The sequence below is a fragment of the Bombus terrestris genome, chromosome 18, assembly GCF_910591885.1.
Source record: "Bombus terrestris chromosome 18, iyBomTerr1.2, whole genome shotgun sequence".
Lineage (NCBI taxonomy): Eukaryota > Metazoa > Arthropoda > Insecta > Hymenoptera > Apidae > Bombus > Bombus terrestris.
This window is the reverse complement of record NC_063286.1, coordinates 3,910,389-3,933,413: the sequence shown is the minus strand read 5'-3', so window position 1 is coordinate 3,933,413 and position 23,025 is coordinate 3,910,389. Positions and strand designations below refer to the sequence as shown.

The following is a 23,025-nucleotide window of genomic DNA, read 5'->3' as shown; positions in this document are numbered from 1 at the left end:
GTTAGATATTACAATTATTTAGTTAAACAAATATATATATTGCTGTAAAAAGTTGATTAACATATACGATTTAAAAACAATTTTCAACGAATGTTTTATTATCTGTACCAATAAAATTCATAATATTTTAGACATATGTCTTTATTTGACTTCCTTTCTGTAGTCGATTAAGTAGTTAATGGTAGCCACTCCTGACATATATGTATAATCATTGAACTGAACTGTTCAAGAACCTCAAGTCATTCGTTGATTCATATGTCGGGTGCAATTAATTAAAGAAATTCTATTTAAAACAATGGATGAAATGGGTATTATTCTGCCTGATAAGGTATATATATTTCTGTTCAAATTTTCTTCCAAAATTACAAAACAGAGAAATAAATGGTTAAGAGTTATTGTTCAACTTAAAATTATTCACTGTAACCTCAATTTTTATTCTACTTAATTGTTATGTATTGTTGTTTATAATAAAAATTCCTCGTACTTTTGTTGTGATATAAGCAATATTTCTTTTGTTAAATTTTAGGATGTTGGAGAGATGGATTGCAAACCTGTAAGTGGACATTATACTGGTGCTGGTGATGAACTAGATGTTGAAGATCTTTATACAAAGTACAAGGTAGGAAAATTTGATATTCTATTCCTCTATATACTTCTTTGCTTATGTATATAAATTTAATTAATAATATGAACATAATAATAATTTTATATTTATAGAAACTACAAAGAATGCTAGAATTTCTTGAGGTTCAAGAAGAATATATTAAAGATGAGCAACGTAATTTGAAAAAAGAATATTTACATGCTCAAGAAGAAGTAAAGCGTATACAAAGTGTGCCTTTGGTTATTGGACAATTCTTAGAAGCTGTAGACCAAAACACTGGTATTGTAGGTTCTACTACAGGCTCTAATTATTATGTACGGATTTTATCTACAATTGATAGAGAGCTGTTAAAGCCTTCTGCAAGTGTAGCTCTTCATAAACATAGCAATGCTTTAGTAGATGTTCTACCACCAGAAGCTGACTCAAGTATCTCAATGTTGCAAGCAGGTACTTTAATGTTATTGTTAGCAATTTAAAAGATTATGGAAAGAATAGTGTTTGATGTATTATTTTATTTTATAGATGAAAAACCTGATATTCAATATAGTGACATTGGAGGTATGGACATGCAAAAACAAGAGATTAGAGAAGCAGTAGAACTCCCTTTAACTCATTTTGAATTGTATAAACAAATTGGAATCGATCCACCAAGAGGTGTGTTAATGTATGGTCCTCCTGGATGTGGTAAAACTATGCTTGCAAAAGCTGTAGCTAGACATACTACTGGTATGTATCATTTTCAGTGTTATATATTTTAAGAACATTTGAATAAACGGTATACTTAACTTCTTCTAACTTAGTACAATTAATATTTTTTAGCTGCATTTATTCGTGTAGTGGGATCAGAATTCGTACAGAAATATTTAGGTGAAGGACCAAGGATGGTCAGAGATGTCTTCCGTCTAGCCAAAGAAAATTCACCAGCTATAATTTTCGTTGATGAAATCGATGCTATAGCCACAAAAAGGTTCGATGCACAGACTGGTGCTGACCGCGAAGTTCAACGTATTCTTTTGGAACTGCTTAATCAGATGGATGGTTTTGATCAAACTACTAATGTTAAAGTTATTATGGCTACAAATAGGTACGATTTTGATCTTTATTGTTATCTTTATAAAAAGTAATTCATATAAATACAATGATCCATCTTCTTTTTAGGGCCGATACATTAGATCCTGCATTGTTGCGTCCTGGCAGGTTAGATCGAAAAATCGAATTTCCTCTACCTGATCGTCGTCAAAAACGTTTGATTTTTTCGACAATTACGGCGAAAATGAATTTGAGCGAAGAAGTAGATCTTGAAGATTATGTAGCACGACCAGATAGAATTTCTGGTGCAGATATTAACGCAATTTGCCAAGAAGCAGGAATGCACGCAGTTCGTGAGAATCGATATATAGTCCTGGCGAAAGATTTCGAGAAGGGCTATAAAAATAATATTAAAAAGGATGAATCTGAACACGAATTCTATAAATAATTAGGGAGAAACCCTAACAGTAATACTATGCGTCATTTACATTTTATGATCACATATGTATTTGCAAATTTATGTATTGCTATAAATCCAATAATCAATATACGTTTATACAATTTTTGTCTTATCAATTACACACATTATTAGTTATCTGTCTCAGTTCACGAATTTTCAGTTATTTAGGAATATATGAACACTAGTGGTATTGTAAGGAATTTTATCGCGTGTAATTGATCTATTTAAAATTATGAAACAAATCATTTTTCAATATTGATTATTATTACTAAATTTATAAAATATATTAAAGGAAATACTTATACTTTCATTTTATCAAAATTTATCGAAATACTAAAATATATGAAATAAGTCAGAATTATTCTAGTTTCTTTAAAGGTCAAGTGATGACAAACGTCATTGTGATCGTCCATCACGAAATGTTATGACATGATACAACATCGATATGTAAAATAATTCAACTAATTCATTGTCCAAAGTATATAACAACAAAAATATCGCTGTATATCTAACGAAAGTGATTAATTTATTTATTTAATATTACATTTTTATATCAATTAACGTAAAGATCGCAATCCTAACCTAACCGTCAGTTAGTAGTTAGTAGTTTAAAAAATATCTTTTAAATTCCTCAATACATCTTGAGATTAGCGAACTTTAATTGTACGATAAAACTTTATTACGAAATGAATCTACCACGAATATTAATAATAAGCACCGAAAAAGGGAAAGCTAATGAAATTGCAGCGAGTAAGTTGAGACTTTAATATCATTTTAATTTCGATATTAAAAATTTGGTAAATTAATTCCTTTTAAATAAATGTTTGGATGAGTATTATTCATTGCAATAATTTTTTATTTTTATATGTTATTTTATTTTATAGATATAGGTGGAGAAAAATTGTCTAACCAAGATCATTTTGAATATCATTTATGGGATATTCAAAACAAATATTACAAAACACAAGTGTTAATATGTGTTACAGAAAATCCTTCTGAAGATATTTCAATTGATGATGTAGAAGCATTAATTGTACATCATAATCCACAGGCAGTAAGATATTTAACTTTTAAACAGAATCTTTGACAGAACAAATGATCTTCAGCACTGATTTTCCTAGGAAGATGCAGATCAGAATTTAAAGAAATGGTCATCTTTAATTGCTTCTTTGGCAGAAGCTGAAGTGCTACTGTTTTCTTGTAATTTTATAACAGACACCATAATTAGGAATAAAGGTATATACAAATAACAATTATTATATTAACTTGAGGAACATTAGACATGTAATTAGTGTATTTCAGTGATAAAATGGTGTCTGCAAAACAGATTTGAGCTAATTGAATTAAATAGACCGGATGTAGATGCTTCAGAAGCTGATTCAGAAAATAACAAATATGGTATTGAGAGGATTATTGAAGCTTTACATGCTCATATGTGGCCAAACATGATACTTAAAGGTTTCGAATAAAGACCTATATATACACTTAAACTAAATTGGCTAGATTTAAAAAATATTGCTTCATAAGTGGAAATGCTTATTTACTAATTGTTTAAAATTTGTAACTGATTGTAACTTTACAGGAAAACCATTGAATGTAGGAGAACAAAATCCTGATATGGATGAAGTTGAAGAACAGTTTGAAAACATTGAATTAAGTCAAGATTCTACAGAAACATTACCAATAGAGAACATGCTAGGTAAGCTGAAGAATAATTCATTATGAGATTTTTTTGTAGCTTCTATATACTATTTTTTTCAGATGGAATTATGGGTGAAGAGAATGTAGATTTTGGAGAATTGTTTAGTCAATTGAGAGCTATGAAAGAACATGCAGCATTGCTGCCAACTAATCAAAGACGAATAGCCGCTGAACAATTAGTTACTGCTTTTTGGAAAGCGATGGGTGGTGATCCATCAGAAATGGAAGATTAATATATGTATTAATTGTATAATGCACTTAAATTCATATTAGGAACGCGTATCTTTATCTTGACATCTTTTTGATATATTAATTTTTAAGGAGAGAACACGACGATCGTTACAACAGTTAATTGTGAAATATTTGAAGTCGTTTAAATAAAAATTAGATGTAACGTAACAATGTTAAATTATAATAAACATAAGCATAAAATCAGAAGATTTGATTAAAAGTATTGCTTGTAAAAGATTCTCTTTTACATATGAATATTTTCATTGAAACTTTGTATAATTTTATTATAGATACAATTAAATTAATTCAAATAATCATCGATCGAACCGAAATACATATACAGTAATGTTTCGCTAACTGGTCACGGATCTGGACTGTATCTGGCCAATTATCAAGGGAAGTATTCTAGGACATTCCAAGTATTTCTTTTCGTCAATGAATGTGAGTGAGATACAGATACCTGATTCATTTGTTTATTTTATATGCGTAATATCAGTGAACCGTGGATATTTATACAAGTTTATATTTTTATGATTATAACTAAAAAACTAGAATTTGAATATAAATTTGTTTCAACATTTAAATATTGTAACGAGTAGTATTATGTTTTTAGTATTTTATTTCGAATATTTTTATATATTACGTGCATTATATAGATTTTTGCATTAAAATTTTACTTAATACATAAAGATGCATAAGTGTTCAAAGTCCAGAATGTTGAAAGTTTACTTCCAAGAACTGGTGTGGGTAGAAATGGTCAATTAATGAATTACATCCCCGGTCAGTTAACGTGGCATTATTGTATTTAGTGGTTATTCTTCGTTTATTCCTTAAACATTGGCATCCCTTGTTTCCGTCGAATTGGTGAGCGTTTATAGTTGCCGGCCTGCCGTTTGACTAAAATGTCTGACGCTTTTCTCGCAGTGGCTCCGTTTGATTTGGACGAACACAGGATAGTGAAATTAAAAATATTGGTAGAACAAAAAAATCAGGCGTATAACATTGATAATATTTCATCATTTTTATCGTCAGCAACATGTACCCATCGGTTACTTAGCACTCAGCATGGAGTAAGTTTTTGTAACAACCAACAAAACTATATCCAGTAATATTTAGTCCTCTATTAACATTTTTTTTCGAATTTCGATCTGTTTGACTGGATGGTGACAGTTTTGTAAAATTTTACTGAAAATAAGTGTGTTCATCATAACCTTATAAAGTATATTTAAAAATTGGATAGTCGAACCTGTTTTACTTTACTTACGATTTCCTCTATAAAAACATACATCAATGATTTAAACCAATGTTTTAATGTTTTACCTGTCTGTCGAATCGGTTTCGTAATTGCTTTTTATTTTGAGAAGTATCAATTTAAAATTATTATTGATGATGATGATGTATATAGCGCAATTGTACTTGTAGTACTATTTAATAAGGTTGGGGATATGTGTAAATATTTGTATTTTTGTAAAATGTTGATTATATTTTATATCAAAATGTGTTTTTTTTTCGTGAAACATATTATATAGAATGTTACAAAAAAGAGACCTAAAACAACAAATTTTTATATCTTTTGGTCATTTATGTTGACTATATATTTTTTTAGTCTTCTGAATAATAGGTTACAAAGTGTTATAATCTTTTTTTATAATACCTTACTTATTAGATGTGAATTATATACGTTTTATTTTATAGAATCTGATATATGTATATTAAGCATGAAAAGTAAAGTTTTTGTTGATGCTTGTAATATTAATTTAAAGAATAATCATATGCATGATAAAGTAAGGCATTGTTAATGACAAAAACAATGTAGCTGATCCCCTTGAAGGTAAATTTTTATACTTGTTTGTTTATTTTTGCAATGAATTAATTGTTTTGTGTTATTTTCTTTTTATTGTGATATAATTTTGTATATAGAAGAACCAGAAAATAAAAGTGCTAACACAATGTCACAATCAGAAGATGCTTATGCTCCAGAGGAACCAACACCAGACATTCCAATATCTTTACTTGATATACAAATGCCAGAAACACCAGATAGTACAAAAGGCCAAACTAGCGATGGAGACACACCTAGGTTGGAGAGTCCTAAGATGCTCAAGCCTGTGCTAGGAAAATTACAAGCTAAAAAGAGATTGATGGCATTTGCTAACAAATTTAATGTGCCACCAAAACTTCAAAATAAATCCAATCTACTTCAAGCACATTCTACCAAAGTTTCTAAATCTAAAAGTATGCCAAGTGATAATAGTAAATCTTCAAAAAATGATTCAAGCACAATTGTAAATGTTGACTCAGACTCTGTACAATTTCATAATCGTCATTCAAGTGGTGGTAAATCAAAAAAGAAAACAGGTAATGTTCAATAAGCTTAATTTATAGATCTTTTTATATTTAAAAAATGTATAATTTGTAATTTATTTCAATATGGAAACATTTCCATCGTGCAGAAGAAAAAATATTGGCTATTGAAGAGATTAGACGAGAAGAATCTAAAAGTAAAATGTTACTGGCTGAAGCTATGGCTGCAGGTACTTATAATATGAAATTTTAGATAAAACTTAATTATTGGCATTAACTAAATTATCTTACAGCTAATTTAGAAGAGGAAAATTATGCAAATAGAAATGGACAAAATATATTAGAAAATGTAAAGATTTTTAGAGAAAGAAGTAGACAAGATGATGTTAATGCCTCTTATAAAAGTGCTTCAAAGTCTGCAATAGAAAATAAATATTCAGAGAGGTATAAAAATATTTATCGTTTTTGTATAATAAAAGATTAATTCTTGCATTTTTATATGTATAAATAATATGCAAAAACTATTTTAAGAAGGCGATATGGAAGAGAAGAACGAAGAGATAGCGCGAGTAAAGAGTCAAAAGATTATAATGGTAGCAAAGAACGATATTATAAAGTCCCGCGTGATAAAGAACAACGTAGAAAAGATAAAGATAGGAAAGATGATAAAGATAAGCGAGAGGATAGTAATAAATACGAAGAGAACCGAGATAGGAAAGATGAAGAAAGAGATAAAAAGGATAATGATAAATGGGAAGATGTACGAGAAAAAAAAGGAATAAAAGAAAAGAAGGAGAGTCTTAAAGAAAAAAGAAGTGATTCACAGGAGAAACCTGAAATTAAAGATAGAAAAGAAAAAGAGAAAGATAAAGACAAAGGAAAAGAGAAAGACATAATGAATTCTTCTTCGTGGGTGGAGTTAAAAAAGTGTGGTATAATGATGGACGACATCATTGAGATTAAAAGACGTGATCATTCGGAACGATCAATAAAGAACAGGTTTGCTTGTGTCCTAAAATATCTACATTATTTTTTTTATATTTTTTTTATATATTATATAGATATTCGGTGTGTGTATATATATATATGCCGAATGTAATATATATGTAATATATATATGTATAATAATATGTAATATATATATATATATATATTACAGAACAGCCGAGGATTACTTACGTCACTTTGAACAAATGTTAATGATAAACGATTGTCGTTTGAAACGTTACGCATTTATTGCTGAAGGACTGGAAGGTCCCAAAGAGTACCCTCCTGAATCAGTAAGAGCAACTAAACGAGGAAGGCCTCAATTATTTTATTCTGAAAATCCTCGTATGTCGCTTTTCATCAATCATCAGCAAATTCTTCAAGCAGTTACTGCCGATCATCGTGAAAAAATGCGGAACATATGCGAGGCAGACTTTATACGGTATACTAAAATATCTTTTGTCTCACTAATTTTCCTTTACCCATTCAGATCTTAACAATTCTAGAAATGATACGGAAGCAGCGGAAAAATCTCAACGTACACGTAATTGGTATCCAAAGACAGGCATATCTAAATCTGAAGGATGGCATGTACCAATTAATGTACAACTACCTAGGTCAAAATGGGATAGTGAAGATGAAGACAGGTTATCTGACACTGAAAAAGAACAAGGAAATGTAGTGAAATCGAGCAACATGACTTCAAAGCAAGGTAAATATTTTGTTTACTTTATTTATAAATTAGAAAAGTTTGTATAAAATTTATTTTAGAACCTGAGGAATTTTCTCCACGGTTAAATACTATAGAAGAAGACATTAATAAAGACAAGAAAATGATCAACGAAGATGAGGCTTCTAGTGTTAAAAAAATAGATGACAATAGACAATCAACATCTCCTTTGTTACAGTCTGCAGGCAATGAAAAATTAGCATCGGAGTATGAACAGTTCATGAAGATGGTTTGCAGTGATATTCCAATGTCGAAAGAATTCTCCCCAAAACCGAATAAAACTTCTGCCTCGACGTTAAGCTATCATGAATTTAATATAGAAACCAATTTGCCAAATGACAATAATTTTTCGTTTGTAGAGCATAGTATATCCGGGAAGTCGGATAAAAGTAATTCAAATAAAATTGAGGAAAAATTCAAATCCAATGAAAGCCGACAGAACTTGGAAAACATTTCGAAGATCGAGGACGATCAGATATCATCAAACAGTTCTCATATTCAGGTTCAAAAACGCGTAAGAGTAGAGAGTAAAAATATACATGATAAAAGTGAATCGGAAGATTCTAAATCAATACCCAGCGATTGGGAAAACGTTCGAATTAAAGTAGAACGTATGAGCGACGAAAATTCTGACTCTAAAGAAACAAGAAAGAAAAAGAGACGAAAGAAAGTGACTTCTAGCAGTAGTGAATCATCCAGTTCGTCGAGTTCCTCCGACTCTGAGGAAGAAGTAAAAAGAAGGAAAAGAAAACGGAAAATATCAAACGATTCGGACTCATTATCGGATTCAGATAGCAGCGATAGTAGTAGTAGCAGCAGTGATTCTTCTAGTTCCGATGATAAACGGAAGAAAAGAAAGAAGAAGAAACGAAAAGCTGAAAAAAGAAAGAAAAAAGCGAAACGAATTGCGAAGACGAAGAAGAAGAGAAGAAGGAAAGTCAGTTCGGATTCAAGTAGTAGCGATTCGTCTGAAGATAGAAGGAAAAAAAGGGTAGCGACTAGAAAGTCTAAACAGAAGAAAGAATATAACGATAAACAGGATAACAGAGACGATATAATAAAGACGATACAAAAGTCGCCTTTGGAATCTTCTTCATTAGAAAATGCGAAATTGGTACGTTCTCAAGTTCCATTAAAGAAAATTAAAGAGGAAGTAAAAGTCGAAAATAGGAAAAGATCCTCAGATAAACACGACGTTTGGAACAAGGATCAGGAATTGGTCAGAAAGGTGATTTCTGATAGCGACATCCACAATAAAACCCATAAAGATGAAGAAAAAAGAAACAAAGTCGAAGAGCGTTACTTGGAAGAGTGGGAAATGGATTCCGTGATCATGCCGCAGAAAGGAGAAAAACTGTCAAAGAGTAATGTTGAAAAAGTAGACAATACCGATATACAAAACATTCGGAAAATAGAAAGGAAGGAGGAACGATGCAAGAAAGATGACAAGAATAAGAATGACGAACGTTTGGAAGAAAAATGTTCAAGCATGAGCAAGGAGATCATCCCAGGGAGTTTGAAGATAGAAGAAGATGCAGATGGAAAGAAAAAGAGGAAAAGAGATAAAGAGAAAAAGGACAGCAGTGAATTTTTAGCTGACTGGAAGAAGGAGAGTGAGCGTATATCTCAGCAAATAATGCAAGATGAAATAAAGCTCTCTAAAAAGTTAGACAAACAAAAAAGAGATAAATGGGGAGAGACTGAATTTGATACTCTGAATGTCCCATCATTAACACAACTTGAAAAGGAAGTAAATAAGAGACAATTACTAGCGGACGAATGGGAAGTCGACAGCTTAGAAGCTGTGTCTGATTTAATGATTAATAAAAAAAAAACCTCTCGTATCTCTAAGAAATTAGAAAAGGAGGTTCGATATGATAAGAAAACAGATACATACATCGCTATAGAAAAGGAAACTGTAAAGGAATGTAAAAAGAGGCAAGATAGATTGTCTGCAATGAGAATTTGGGAAGAAGAACAAGAAGAAGGAGAGAAAGAAGCTTTGATGCTCCTGGAACAGAAGAGTAAGAGGAAGAGAGATGATTGGGACATTGAAGAAGAATCATTCTTACGAGAAAAAAGTGACAGAAAAGAAAGCGTAGAAGACAGCATTACTATAATTGAGAGCATCCATAAGGAGGTAAATACAGTCAGTAAAAATGTGGATGCATCTATGAAATATGATGTTGTTACTAGCAAAAAGAGCAAGAAAAGTCGTTGGGATATGGAATCACAGTCTCAAGAAAAAATAAAGCTTAAAGCTCCTGTTATGTGGGAGGAAGAGTGTGCAGAATGGACGAAAGTGAATAAATTCGACCACGATATTGAGAGAGTATCTTTGGAATGCTGTGACCCGATATTAGCTAAAACGAAGATAAAAGACGAGGACGTTTGTATGGTTGAACAGCAGTTGAGAAAGTCTACATCTAAGAATTCAGCAAGTGCAGATATTATCGATTTGTTTCCTAGAAAATGTCAGGATATAGATTTGTTAGAATCATCCTGGACTCCGGAAGAACATACTAGATGTAAGTCGCGAATAAGAAGTTTGGGCAACAGTTCACAGGAGAATGTGCTCTTTGATAAGACCAAGGAATTGACGCCTTCGAAAGAGCAATGTACTGCAGAACAATTAAAGGATATCTTTGAGATAGATGTGAAATTAACGAAAAAAAATACAGAATTGTATAGTCCTAGTTCTCCAGCTGGATCCCAGAAGTCTGAAGTATGTTTATATATAAGATACATTTTTCAAGTCTATATTAATTAAGTGTATTAATTATTTGTTTCTTCTTTTAGGATATGGAAATTTTTAAGAATAATCAGGTAAATCTGAAGCAGAGTCTTCTACACGATAAACTAAAGAATGAAACTCTGGTTATGTCTGATGATGAATCAGTTCCCAATATACCTCTTCAAATAAAGTACCGCGATGGTAAATATGCAAAAGCTGCAGTGATGAAGGAAGAATTTGAAGAAATTTTAGGAGTGCAAAAGATAGAGGATCAGACTCTTCGAAAGAAATTCGATGTGAAAGTATCTGAAAGTTCGTCTGAATTTCCAATCAACGAACCATACCCAGACACGAACTATAAATCATTACGAATGGACATATTCGCAGGGTATGAATCTGATGAATCACATGGAAAATTAAGCAACAAGAGTTCTGAGGCAATATCTTCATCTGCCAGCACAAAAGGAACAGAGGAGACGAATGAAGGGAAAGCAGCACTCAAGTTGATTCCTAAACAACTGTTAGTCCGACGAAACAATGAACGCGTGAAGACAAAATTGATTTCAGATGATCCCATGCAACACGCTGCGGCTCTATTGACCATCCAGAAGAAACTTCGAGAGTCGCACTCTGTGAAAAACGATATAAAAAACACATATTGCGAAGAACCTAATGAATTTAGGATCGAGTGTGAAAAGACATCCAATATACATGCACCTGTTGCTGAAGTTATTCCCACGGAACAGACTACTATTACGGATGTTAAGGTGGACTCGAAAGACTTGTCGATAACAGTGAAAACCTCGATTACCACAAAATCGGAATCACCAGGGGCGGTGAAGCTCGATTTCAATGAGTACAGGTCTGGGAACAAAGGAACTAAATTGGAAGAACTTAAAAAATCTAGACCACGTAATAGTAAAGATGACACGGAATGTCAAGTAAGATCACCGGGCAGAGAGCAGAAAAAGAAAAGTCCTAGTAGAAAAGAGAATAGGGAAGATAAACGAATTAGTGATCGTAGCAAAGAAAGAAGAGATAAGAAATTTGATGATAGAGAAAGAGTAGATAGGAGAGATAGTAGGAGTTCGAAACAGGAGTACAATGAAAGTAGAAGGAGGTTCAGTCCTTCTACTAGTCGCAATAAAAAACGAACTTCCTGGGAACGGGAAGGAAGTCGTAGCGAAAGCCATAGCCGCAGTTGGAGTAGAAGTAGAAGCAAAAGTCCAAAGAGAAAGGAAGAGTCGTTTGCAGGCTTTTCTAGTAAAGAAAAACGATCAAATAGAATCGATGAGGATAGATCCAGTAGAGCAAGAATAGATGATAGGAGAGAAAGATCTATAAGAAGTTCTCCTAGATCTAACACTGCCCCACATAATAAAGGTAATGTTTTTTTCTTTCTTTAATATTTTTCTCTTTTTTTTACCTTCGATTTTTTATGATTTAGTATTATTGATAATTGTCTACAGATCATTTTAAAAAGCATATTAAAGGAGATCGAGATGACTGGAATAGAAAGAAATACGACTGTATAGAAAGAGAAAAGGAAGGTCGGTCGTACGAACCAATGGAAGTACTAAGAGAGAGAAACGTGGATATTGATAGACATAGAGAGAGTAGATTTCGCGGAGATGAAGCAGATCGGTCACTATGGCCATACGAAGCAGAGAACATACTTCGGGATGGAAATGAGTCCTTAGATTCCTATCCCAATAGTCAAGATTTAGACCTTGATTATGAAGAGAAAACGTACTACAGGGATGACAGTATTGAAAGGGATATCATGGAAGGTCCTTTCCGTCCTTCATCAAAATTCAAGCATAGGTAGCATTAATATTAACATTATTAATAAAAGTAGTACTGACGTTAACGTTGAGCACTAAACAAATTATATTATTTCAAAAGAAAAAGTAGGCTCAGTACAAGAAGAGACAGACAATGGGAGAAGGAAAGAGAACCTTTGGATCTAGATAGACATGGACATGTTCGAAGAATGGATAAATTACCTCCACCTAGAGGTCGTTCTCCATTACGGTCGCGAAGATCACCATGTAGATCATCACACGACCGCTTCAGACGTGAATCTAGATCGCGATCGAAATCATGGTCAAGATCAAGATCACGATCTAGGTCAAGATCTAGATCCAGATCGCGATCTCGATCAACGTCCAGGTCCCGGTCGATGATGCATTCAAGATCGAGATCTAGATCAGGATCTCGATCAAGAACTAGGTCTACCTCGGGGTCCAGAATGAGAAGCCCGGATCATTTACGAATGACGGAACGATTACGATCTTCCAGGTGAATTTCTAAAAATAATTTATAGTAATTAGTTATTGTCGGATTGTTGGTAAGTTTATCTTACTATCGATTCAGATCACCTTCTATGGGACGAGGTAGAGTGAGCGAAAGTTCAAGGGAAAGGAAGGATGAACACGATAATATGAAACTATTAGATAGCTGCACCGAAAGAGGTAGACGAATAGAAACGATCGTGCAGTCCGTATCCGGACTACCTAGGGACTCGACTGTGTTAGACTCGGAAATGCACATCGGTGACAATATGGAGACAGTTGCAACAAGTTTCCAATATTCGGCTGAAAACGAAGTTGGAAACGAATATTACTATACAGAGAATAACTTGACTTATCCACCGTGCATTGATGACTCAACGGCGAGTTCTCCGAAACGCCTATCCCTCGACGATAGGTAATACCTATAGAAATCGTGTTCGGAATCCCAACCCCACCTACCCTCCCTTTCCACTGTTTTCTGAATCATTATAGATTGACCGATCCCAATATTTGTAAATATTTGTATTTTATGTAATATTGTGTACATATTTAGATCTTTTGGTTAATTTTAGGCTAGAACTTGAGCTGGGAATTAAGAAGCAACAGGATGGAGCAGGAATATCAAATGATTACGGAGAAAACTTTAATTCGAATGTATGTTATCCATCACCGCCTGGGCAACAGCAACAAATGTTATACCGTCAACAACCTACTGTTTTACAAGTATGTGACATTTAAATTAATCAATGTTAATGATAATCTTTAGCTTAACAAGTTTTACAGGTTATGTTTGTCTTCTTCTGTATTATAATTGGTATAACATTGCTTTATTTTCATTTCTTTATATTTTTGGCTCATTTATCTTTCCTTTTATTTGATGATATCATAAAGATGTTAAAAAGAAAGAAGTAGTATATTTTAATGCACATGTATCAAATAGGTGGGCAATGTATTGCAAGTGGTACCTGCAGATTTCAATGGTGTCTCAGCAACGCACAGAGAGCCAACTAACTCCTCCTCAGCACCAATTGTACGAGGTTCCAGTCAAGTAGTTCGCGTAGGTAATGTTCTTCAGGTTGTACCGACATCCTTGGATTGGAGCGGTGGACAGCCTTCTTCAGTTGATCAATCAGGAGGGATGATGTATTCAACGACAGTCCCTCAATCCTCTCCGGTTTCCTCAGTACCTATATCTGTACCTGTTCCAGTTCCTGTCCCCATGCCTGTGCCGGCCGTTCCATCCGCTATGAACTCATCGACGCCAGTTTCTACTTTATCCCCAGTTTCATTGCCTCTTTCCGTTCCCGTTCCCGTTCCTGTTCCTGTCCCTGGTCCTGCTCCTGTTCCACTTCCTGTGACGCAAACGACTTTCCCCAGAGCCGAAGTGACACTGCAGAGTAAATATATGACAATTTACTTTTTTCTATTACAAACGTCATGAAATAATGTAAATAATTATTTAAATGATTAAAACTTGTAGAAGTACCTGTTCTGCCGGTTTATAATTACGAAGTTATCTTGGAGACCCGTAGAAAAGAACAAGAGGAGCGTAAGCGATTGCGTGAAATTAGGAGAAAGGAAAAAGAACGTAGGCGAATCGAACGAATTAATCGTCGCGCTCTTCAATTGTTAGAGAAGAGTAACATGCGCCAGTCAGAAAACGCAAATCAGCAGAAGAATTCAAACCTGGATCCATCTGTTTTAAAAGCTCTTCGGGAAAGCGAAGAGCAAGCCGATGCAGAGGAACAACAAACTTCCTCTACTATTTTTGAGAAGGAGGAAGAAATGCCGGTAGTCGCATCTTCTGCTTCCACAGAAGAAGAGGAGGTACCTGTTGAGGAGGACGAGGAAGAAGAGGAAGAGGAGGAGGCTGAAGTGGAATATGATGAAGAAGACGAAGAAGAAGCGGAAGACGATGAAGAGGAAGAAGAAGAGGACGATGAAAAGTCACGGTTAAATAAATTGAAAAGCGAAATCGACGAAGCTACAACGGTAACAGCGATAGATGAAACAACTAAGGTTCAAATCGAGACAGAATCCAAAGGATGGCCGGAGTTACCCCCGCCGCCTTTGAAAGGAATTTTAGTCGCATCAGGTTTCAGGTATACAGTTGTTCATATTTCTATTTGACAAGATAGACTACACAGTTTACTTCATTTTTCAAATATAAATGTACATAAATCTAAATATATTTTAGAAGGACCTCGGTTCCTAATGGCAATTTGGATGACCTTTCTACTCCTGAAAATGATAACGGAGACAACACGGACAAAGAGGATATAGAAATAGATAAAACTGAGTCCAGCAAAGACGAAGCTAGTGAGAACAAGTTAAGCAAATTGAAGAATCAAATGAAGAAAACTAAATTAGCGAAGTTAGGAAAACGAAAACAAAGGAATAAAAAATCTGTCCAATTTGCGGATGGAATCAAACCTGGAGAAGGTACTAGTCCTAGTGGTGGTGAAGGGGATATGCCTTCTCCTCCACCACCCACTACTGTCGCTCGAGGTGGAATTCGTGACGTTCGAAGGTCCAGTTCCAGAAAGAGTAGAAAACAAGAGAAAAGAACACGACCTCCAAAAGCAAAGAAAAAAGTGAAGGTTAGTCATTTCTTAGCTTATAAATTTAATTTCTTTGTTATTCTATAAGAGACGAAGACAAAATTAAACCGTAAGCTTTTCATTCTAATGTAGCAAATCAATGTTTCTCTAATTGTGTTTATTAGGTGAAAATCATAAAACTGAAGAAGCCCCGTGTCACTCCATTAACGGCGATGATGATGAATGATTCGGACGAACTAGATGATCGTTCTCCGCCACCGCCACCTCCAGGGTCTCCTCCACCGCCGCATCTTTGGCCAAGTTATCTTTCCGCTTACAACGCTAACAACCGTACTAGTGAAGCTCAAACAACGGCTGCTGCAATTTCGAACACTGTTCAAGCTCCTCCGCCACCTACACCGCTGCCTCTCTTAGTTCCTCCTCCTCCTTTGAATTACACGATACAACCTTGCAGCAAGGCGTAAGGCTTTTGTGTATTTTAGATAACATTATTCTATGCTAAAGTGTAACAATCGTAGGTGTTGAACTTGTAAAGTGAACTGTATATGAACTCTTACTTCCCATTGAAGACATAAAGAATGAGAAAGAGAAGAATGCGCGTGGCCTTAATATAAAGGCTTTGTGAGATCGTTGAAATTTCGCGCAGGACTTAGACGCAAAAAATAATGTATTATTATTAGTAACAAATTCATCAACAGTTTGTTTTTTGTAAATAGCTTCGTTTTTCGTGACACAATTATTAGTCGCTCTCGAAATGAAAAGAATTCGCGTACGACTAGTGTTCCATTGCGTCCACGTCCCTGCAACGCGTTGCGTTTATATATTTTTCGATACGAAGAAAGAAATAGTCGAGGAAAAAAGAAGAGTGAGATACAGTGGAAAATTGTAACACAGAGACAAGTACAATTTATCCAAAAAACTTTAAAGATCGATTGTTAACAACAATTATATTATTGAAGATGTAAGGTAACATAAGACATAAATTTATCATTGTATATTTTATTTCTATAGTGTATCGGTTATTTTTGATTTAGGCATAATTTTAACAAAAAAAAGGGATCTTGTGCAGTTTCTTCTTTCTTTTTTGAGTTAATTACTTTTAATTATTTGAGCTCATTTTATTAATGAGATAATGAAATTTGTACATATATACGCGAGGAAATAGATGTAATTAGACCAAATTTCATATTAACCAACAAATAAGGCAAATAAACAAGAAAATTAAGCTGAACTTGGTTAACTATTTTCTCTGAATTTCTAACATTTATTGTACATATCTCGATAGATCATTGTTTAGCGTGCGAAGATCGTAATTTCTTTTTATGCTGTAAACAAATCTTTCCCTTTTTGGATTAAATGATGTTTCTCATCTTTAATAAGGAAATGTTAACTGCCCGTAATATCTGAATTACTACAATAACTTTTGGAAAAATATCGATTTGTAACAAATAAACGTAATTCTTTTAATAAGGCTTGTGCGTTCATTTCAAAATACATACGTTATCGACTGCGGTTACAATAGATACATTCAGTAGAACTGAAACATGTCAAAACAAGAAGAATAGATAAGAGTTGTACAATTTTTAGGATCACGTCAAAGTACATTGATTACTCTCAAGTCTTTCGATGATCAACTATTGAAGTGTTCTACTGAAATTTTTGAAGAAGAAAACTTTATGATTTATATTGTGATTTATATAAAAGAAAAAGAATGAAAGTGGCCGTAATTGGAGGCGGAATAATTGGTTTGACAACAGCCTTACAATTAACTCGTGAATTACGTAACTCTGAAATCACAGTTTTCGCTTCTGATTTTAATAATACTGTCAGTCATGTAGCTGCTGGAATATTTAGAGTTGGTTCATCATATTCTGGCCCAACTGAAGAAATAACAAGGTTCATATGAAAGGCAAATCTTGTACTTGTTTCGACCTAAGTTTTTATGTTGTGTAATTAAGTGATTCTTTTAGAAATTGGTTGCGAGATTCGTATGCATATTATGATGATATCCAAAAATCTCATGAAGCTTCTTTCGCCGGTGTAACCGCCATTTCCGGTTACTTATTCGCAAATTCCTCTCCGGAAACCGTAAAGGTTTATTCTATACTTTAAAACGTATTTTTTTTATTATGATTACATTTTAAAACAAATGATGATAATAAATTAAAAATAATTTTTATTAGAAAGAAATTAATATTTGTTAATTTTTTCTTTTTTCTAATAGAATCAGTGGATGGAAAATTTAGTACCAATATATAGGAGAGTCACGGATGAAGAATTTCAGCTAGTCGAGGGTAACTGGAAATATGGGTCATTTTTTAGTACTCTTCTCACCGAATGCAAATTACATCTGCCATGGGCACGCAAGAAGTAACGAATTTACTCTATTGATTATAATCTTTCACGATTGCTATTAAAGAAATACTTATTTTCTAGATTAGAAGAAAACGGAATCAATTTAGCAGTAAAAGAATTTAATTCTCTGAGGGAACTTGTTCCTGATTGGAATTTAATTATGAATTGTACAGGTCTCGGCGCACGATCTTTATGCAACGATAGACATCTCGTTTCTATGCGTGGTCAAGTACTTAAAGTATGTTCTTTTTAATGTAGAATTTATTTCATGAAAGAACAAAGTTCAATTTACAAATTTAAGAAAAATAGGTAAAGGCACCATGGATAAAAACGTTCTTCTATGGCGAGTTGGACACTTACGTTATACCTGGTTTTAATGGCACAGTTACTCTAGGTGGTTCACGAAATTTTGATTCTGAAAATATGAAACTTTGTCCGCATGAATCTGCAGCGATACGCGAGAGATGCGAAAACCTCCTTCCAGGCCTTAAGAAAGCAGAAGTTATAAAAGAAGAAGTTGGATTGAGACCATATAGAGCAAATAACGTCAGAGTGGAAGTTGAACACATCGTAAATGGGTCTTCTAAAGCTATTGTTAGTTTCAATGAAATATTGTTTATTTCAATGAATTGCCTTTCGTTATCATTAATGAAACGCCCTGTATTATAGGTAGTGCATAATTACGGTCATGGAGGTTACGGAGTATGTACTGCGCCTGGAACTGCTAAGTATGCCATTAAATTGGCAAAAGAAATGCATAAATCTTCTATTGCAAAATTATGATCGACGAATATTACTTTACCTTAACACGTTAACGCCGGCGCCGATATTCATAGTTTTCTCCGTGGGGCGGTGCACGATTTCACTGTCTGCTTCGTGGGGCGGCGATGGGTCAGTACCTATTTTGTGAAATACATGTGTCATTGCCACCCCTCAGGATAGACCACCTCACGGAACAGACACGTGCGACCCGCCGATGGGTCGCGCCGGCGTCAACGTGTTAATATTGATACGACATTAATCTCTCGTAATTATATTCGTTGAAATTTTACCATAATTGCTCACGAATACATAGTTTATTATTAATGAATATACATAAAAAATCATTAATACAAGCTAATACTGCGTGGTATCGTCAATGTTAATTTTCGAATTGTAAAACTGATAAATCTCGAACAAAAATAAAGTAATCTTTTCATTATCAATACATGGCATTTTGAGTCAGTATCAGTATATTATCTTCATTTCTCTTTTCATAGTGTACTGCTAAGCAGAAAACTATATAAAGAACATTATCTTAAACCACCTATCAACATTTCTACGCTCTGAAGAATCAGCGAAGCTCTACAAAGCGTGTTCATTCGCGTTATCTTCCGATCAAAAAACCCTGCACGTGTACAATGCATATTAGTGGAGACTGTAATGCATCATATAAAAGTTGTTTAACAAACTTGGAAACATCGTTTGCGAACTATCTGTTGCATACAACTGTTTTGTCAAGTGTTTGCTAAACACATTAAATCGTGAATCTCACGGTGATGAAAGCCGTCGAATTCCCATTTTCTTTCTACTATTTCTTGCCAGGTTTCACGTTCTTTCGTGGTGGAGCTCCCCATCGAAGTGCACTGCTGTCGACTGTTAAACGAGGTCTCTTGTACTGGCTGCTTTTAATATGTTCCTCGACTAATTTAGGTGTTACGCAGATTACATGTTGTCCCTTCCAATATTTGACCATGTTCATACTTTGCAATGTCGATATTATATCCGTCTGCGATATACTTGTCATCTGACTGTATATTATATTGTATATTTTTTAACTTCGTTATGTACATAATTTAACCGACTTTCCTATACAATTTTATCGAAAGTTACCTCAGATCTTTAATACTAAGAGTACCCCGGAAATCCCGCAGAATTTCCAAAAGAATCCAGCTCCAGTAACTCCTGTATGATAATTTTCCTAGGTCACTCAATGGCTTTTCGGGACTACCAACTGTTTGTTCTATTCTGCTTAATTCGTAGCTAAAAGCAATTAAAAGTTTTCCATATCCTTGCCTTTGAAAAGGCGGTAAAGTTAAAATGCAAGCAACATTATTACCATCGGGTGATTCTTTTTCCTGAAAGTAGATAAAACATGGTAAAACAAATAATTTGCAGATGTAATTATATATAGAAAGAGGAAAATACCTTTGAAAAATAACCAACTAAATGAGCTCCATGTTTGTCAACTTCACACAGGATATAAAAAAGAAATGGTTCTACATCAAAGTAAAGGGTTTTGTGATCCAAAAAAAGTTTTGCGAGCAAACATAAATTTTGACAATAAATTTTATGCTCTCTACCATCCACTTCCCAAATGCTTAATGTACCTTTACGATATATTTCTTTGCCAACTGGTTGTCTGTGTGTACATTCACTCTGAAAATAAAAAATTTCAGCTTCTAATTTATTTATTTTCATAAAAAATTAAATAACTTAGTATTAACGTTTTTTACCATATGGTATCTATAAGTCTTTTCAAGGCGCATGTATTTAAGGCAGTATTCACAAATCCATAGCTTTGGTTGCTTTCCATACTCTTCTGGATATGGACTAAAGTACCATGTATCAATTTCATATTTTCCTAAAAGTAAACTTTTGAAAATAATGAAACCTTTATCACATACTGAGTATAATAGTGTAAGATATGTATTGATGCTTACCGATTTGAATTTTGTCAATGTATTTGACTTTTGTTATTGCTTCGTGTTCCTTTTCTAAAGCGGCAGTTGTAGGATCCATTTCAGCATATGTCTGTAATTGAAAATAACAAAATTTGTTATAAACATATATCCAAAATTTGATAAATACACTCATAAATATGTACCTTTTGAATATGATTAATTTCATCATGTCTCCTTTTCTGATTTCTTGTAATTTTACGATCTGAAGAATCTGCTAGCAAGTCAGTACCAGAGTTTCTATCTCCACTTTTCCAAGTTCTATCACTCATGTCAAACCTGCTGGACATAATTCTGTCTCTGGGCACCCATTCATCCAATCTCCTATTGTGTCCTTCATAATGTACATAATATTCATAATGACTTTCACTCTCATTATATCTGGTTTGTATAATTTCTGCTGGATCTGAATACAATTAAAAAATCTTTTCTTTGATATTATACACATAACTCATTAACCTTAAATAATTTACAACTTGTAAAATATCAAGCCAAATATTTCAAGTATCATATGAAGACTACAAGGAAATATTACAATAAATTACATACTCCATTTTTACAGGAGGATTTTAAAGCTAAATATGTATTTTTTTATGCATAATTTTAAAAATATTTCAGTTTTAGTTATTTTATAATAAAGCATTGCTTTTTAATCATAAAATGATATCAAAATCAAAAATTCAACAAAAGTACATTTGTCGTATTTCTTTCTTGTCCTCTTCCTATACATACATCGTCCGTAATGTTTTCAAAACAAATATAGTTTATTCGGGTGAAGCCGGTAATACAAACACAAATACGAAGCGGCGAAGAAAGCGCGCAGATAATCATTTGTTAATACTAGATGTTTCTTCATACGTAATAATAGATAAAAAGATTATAATCATCTGTTAATATATTTACGCCAGGAGTCGTCGGATCTTCGAACCAGGTAGTGTTCACCTATATCAAGAGGCAATTCTTCGAGACTATCCGCGTCATCGCCAGACCCCTTCCCGCCATTCGTCAACGTGTTCTCACGCTTTTCTTGCTTCACCATTGTTTCCTTCGATCCTACGATACAGTTCTCTTTATTTCTTTGTTCCGATTCAGCCATTTTCCAAATTAAAAGATCACTGATTGTTGAAATAATACACGCCGCTGTGAAATAACCAAAAATAGATGAACATTGCACTTGCTGACGCAACGCGAATATGGTCATAAAATTCTTCGCGGCGTATATCTTTATTATGTATATACATAACATTATATGCATATCACAACTATTGTGAACTGGAATAGACCTGTGGCTCCCTCTAGTATGAAGAATATCTTGTATGATAATAGGGTAAATTCTAGAGCCGCGTATTTAACTGTACAATAACGTAGCCGAAGTAACGAACAATAGTTATTTAACAAATTTATTGATTAAATGTCAAAATTATTTATCAATCTGTGATCCCTCTCAAAATTCCGTATTTACTTTCGTTATTCATGATCTTGTGATCATGGTGCTTGCGATATTATAATATATTATTATATTATAGATACATTCAACGAGTTCGATTAAAAAGACATATTACTTGTCGATTACTAAAGTATATCGCATTTGGTAACTTTGTCTAAATATTTTCTACAATAATAGGGTTATCCCTATTTGTAATTTACTAGAGACTACTAGCGAGTACCTGAAATACCACGTAACCGATGTTATGTTTATGTTTCTCGTTAAACAAAGTCATCGTAGATGGTCATTACCGGAAGCTTTTTTCTTTTGGGTCAGATAACAAAAGCAATATATTCCGATTGAAGCAAGAAATCTAATATACGTAAATTATATATTAAAGATAAGACCAATAATAATAAGATATATTACTAAGTAATTACTAAGATATATAGTAATAAGATATATTACTAATAATCCTATGGACATATTTCTTGATTCCTCTTTAGAGAAATCATAGACACAATAATTTTTTATTAGTAATATTTTAAACAATGAGTAAAAGATACTTAATTTTCATGTATCATGTGTAAAATTTCCTACTTGTTCACTTATTTTCTTATTCGAAACATTTCTTATTAGAAACATTTAATTACGATAAACTAAAGATATAATACCTATTAATATTTTATTAATGTTATCTACATTTATACTTAATATTAATATATAATTTTATTAATATTTTAATTTTTTATTATATTTAATACTTACAATATTTAATATTAAACCATTAAGATACTCCCACTGAAAACGAACATAATAAAATCGCATGATTGTTATGAAATTATGAATGACGAGTATAGAATAAATATAATTGCTATTACATATGACT

The 23,025-nt window shown here is 33.2% G+C and overlaps 5 protein-coding genes and 1 long non-coding RNA gene across 14 annotated transcripts; 4 read left to right on the top strand and 2 right to left on the bottom strand.

Annotated features, from left to right (window-relative positions):
* The first annotated feature begins 166 nt into the window (after nucleotides 1–166).
* LOC100642623 (26S proteasome regulatory subunit 6B) lies at nucleotides 167–2,194 on the top strand. Its single transcript, XM_003402066.4, has 6 exons — nucleotides 167–328; nucleotides 527–619; nucleotides 718–1,051; nucleotides 1,127–1,330; nucleotides 1,424–1,688; nucleotides 1,763–2,194. Exons 1-6 carry the CDS (start codon nucleotides 296–298, stop codon nucleotides 2,079–2,081), a joined length of 1,248 nt encoding a protein of 415 aa, XP_003402114.1. The 5' UTR covers nucleotides 167–295; the 3' UTR covers nucleotides 2,082–2,194.
* A 264-nt stretch (nucleotides 2,195–2,458) lies between these two features.
* Nucleotides 2,459–4,346, top strand: LOC100642944 (alpha- and gamma-adaptin-binding protein p34). Of its 2 annotated transcripts, XM_003402069.4 has the most exons (6): nucleotides 2,461–2,843; nucleotides 2,978–3,147; nucleotides 3,215–3,329; nucleotides 3,396–3,551; nucleotides 3,676–3,792; nucleotides 3,855–4,346. In XM_003402069.4, exons 1-6 carry the CDS (start codon nucleotides 2,780–2,782, stop codon nucleotides 4,025–4,027), a joined length of 795 nt encoding a protein of 264 aa, XP_003402117.1. In that variant the 5' UTR covers nucleotides 2,461–2,779; the 3' UTR covers nucleotides 4,028–4,346. The 2 variants fall into 2 exon arrangements, with proteins under 2 accessions (XP_048270008.1, XP_003402117.1); XM_048414051.1 differs by lacking the exon at nucleotides 3,396–3,551 and having other exon boundaries at nucleotides 2,459–2,843.
* A 350-nt stretch (nucleotides 4,347–4,696) lies between these two features.
* LOC125386865 lies at nucleotides 4,697–5,433 on the bottom strand. Of its 2 annotated transcripts, none has more exons than XR_007227347.1 (2): nucleotides 5,290–5,433; nucleotides 4,697–5,210 (listed from the first exon to the last, which is right to left on the bottom strand). It is a non-coding gene; the product is annotated as an uncharacterized LOC125386865 (long non-coding RNA). The 2 variants fall into 2 exon arrangements; XR_007227348.1 differs by having other exon boundaries at nucleotides 5,346–5,432.
* Nucleotides 4,773–17,105, top strand: LOC100650940. Of its 7 annotated transcripts, none has more exons than XM_048414032.1 (18): nucleotides 4,773–5,095; nucleotides 5,721–5,856; nucleotides 5,946–6,383; nucleotides 6,479–6,559; nucleotides 6,623–6,773; nucleotides 6,864–7,328; nucleotides 7,489–7,758; nucleotides 7,823–8,028; nucleotides 8,088–10,771; nucleotides 10,846–12,163; nucleotides 12,250–12,604; nucleotides 12,686–13,081; nucleotides 13,157–13,489; nucleotides 13,647–13,797; nucleotides 14,015–14,471; nucleotides 14,555–15,176; nucleotides 15,272–15,674; nucleotides 15,800–17,105. In XM_048414032.1, the coding sequence occupies exons 3-18, from the start codon at nucleotides 5,975–5,977 to the stop codon at nucleotides 16,097–16,099; spliced, it is 8,601 nt and encodes a 2,866-aa protein (XP_048269989.1). In that variant the 5' UTR covers nucleotides 4,773–5,095; nucleotides 5,721–5,856; nucleotides 5,946–5,974; the 3' UTR covers nucleotides 16,100–17,105. The 7 variants fall into 7 exon arrangements, with proteins under 7 accessions (XP_048269989.1, XP_048269991.1, XP_048269987.1 ...); XM_048414030.1 differs by having other exon boundaries at nucleotides 4,774–5,095; nucleotides 5,949–6,383; nucleotides 6,861–7,328; XM_012318282.3 differs by having other exon boundaries at nucleotides 4,774–5,095; nucleotides 6,861–7,328.
* Nucleotides 17,106–17,346: 241 nt separating this feature from the next.
* On the top strand, nucleotides 17,347–19,195 carry LOC100643063 (D-aspartate oxidase). The gene is made up of 6 exons (XM_003402070.3): nucleotides 17,347–17,531; nucleotides 17,606–17,729; nucleotides 17,860–18,005; nucleotides 18,072–18,228; nucleotides 18,300–18,584; nucleotides 18,660–19,195. The coding sequence occupies exons 1-6, from the start codon at nucleotides 17,347–17,349 to the stop codon at nucleotides 18,771–18,773; spliced, it is 1,011 nt and encodes a 336-aa protein (XP_003402118.1). The 3' UTR covers nucleotides 18,774–19,195.
* On the bottom strand, nucleotides 19,048–21,941 carry LOC100642823 (histone acetyltransferase KAT8). The gene is made up of 7 exons (XM_003402068.4): nucleotides 21,614–21,941; nucleotides 20,857–21,116; nucleotides 20,693–20,783; nucleotides 20,486–20,613; nucleotides 20,178–20,408; nucleotides 19,863–20,107; nucleotides 19,048–19,780 (listed from the first exon to the last, which is right to left on the bottom strand). The coding sequence occupies exons 1-7, from the start codon at nucleotides 21,909–21,911 to the stop codon at nucleotides 19,561–19,563; spliced, it is 1,473 nt and encodes a 490-aa protein (XP_003402116.2). The 5' UTR covers nucleotides 21,912–21,941; the 3' UTR covers nucleotides 19,048–19,560.
* Between the last annotated feature and the right edge of the window lie 1,084 nt (nucleotides 21,942–23,025).

Coding starts and splice junctions, on each gene's coding strand:
- LOC100643063 (XM_003402070.3), top strand. CDS start 17,347: ATGAAAGTGGCCGTAATTGGAGGCGGAATAATTGGTTTGACAACAGCC. Junction 18,006..18,071: donor CTGCCATGGGCACGCAAGAA/GTAACGAATTTA, acceptor CTTATTTTCTAG/ATTAGAAGAAAACGGAATCA. Junction 18,229..18,299: donor TGCGTGGTCAAGTACTTAAA/GTATGTTCTTTT, acceptor TAAGAAAAATAG/GTAAAGGCACCATGGATAAA.
- LOC100642944 (XM_003402069.4), top strand. CDS start 2,780: ATGAATCTACCACGAATATTAATAATAAGCACCGAAAAAGGGAAAGCT. Junction 3,148..3,214: donor TACATCATAATCCACAGGCA/GTAAGATATTTA, acceptor TGATTTTCCTAG/GAAGATGCAGATCAGAATTT. Junction 3,793..3,854: donor ACCAATAGAGAACATGCTAG/GTAAGCTGAAGA, acceptor TATTTTTTTCAG/ATGGAATTATGGGTGAAGAG.
- LOC100642623 (XM_003402066.4), top strand. CDS start 296: ATGGATGAAATGGGTATTATTCTGCCTGATAAG. Junction 1,331..1,423: donor TGTAGCTAGACATACTACTG/GTATGTATCATT, acceptor AATATTTTTTAG/CTGCATTTATTCGTGTAGTG. Junction 1,689..1,762: donor GTTATTATGGCTACAAATAG/GTACGATTTTGA, acceptor TCTTCTTTTTAG/GGCCGATACATTAGATCCTG.
- LOC100642823 (XM_003402068.4), bottom strand. CDS start 21,911: ATGACCATATTCGCGTTGCGTCAGCAAGTGCAATGTTCATCTATTTTT. Junction 20,614..20,692: donor CATTGACAAAATTCAAATCG/GTAAGCATCAAT, acceptor GTTTACTTTTAG/GAAAATATGAAATTGATACA. Junction 19,781..19,862: donor CTTAGTATTAAAGATCTGAG/GTAACTTTCGAT, acceptor TATAATATACAG/TCAGATGACAAGTATATCGC.
- LOC100650940 (XM_048414031.1), top strand. CDS start 5,975: ATGTCACAATCAGAAGATGCTTATGCTCCAGAGGAACCAACACCAGAC. Junction 8,029..8,087: donor CAACATGACTTCAAAGCAAG/GTAAATATTTTG, acceptor AATTTATTTTAG/AACCTGAGGAATTTTCTCCA. Junction 13,490..13,646: donor CGCCTATCCCTCGACGATAG/GTAATACCTATA, acceptor GGTTAATTTTAG/GCTAGAACTTGAGCTGGGAA.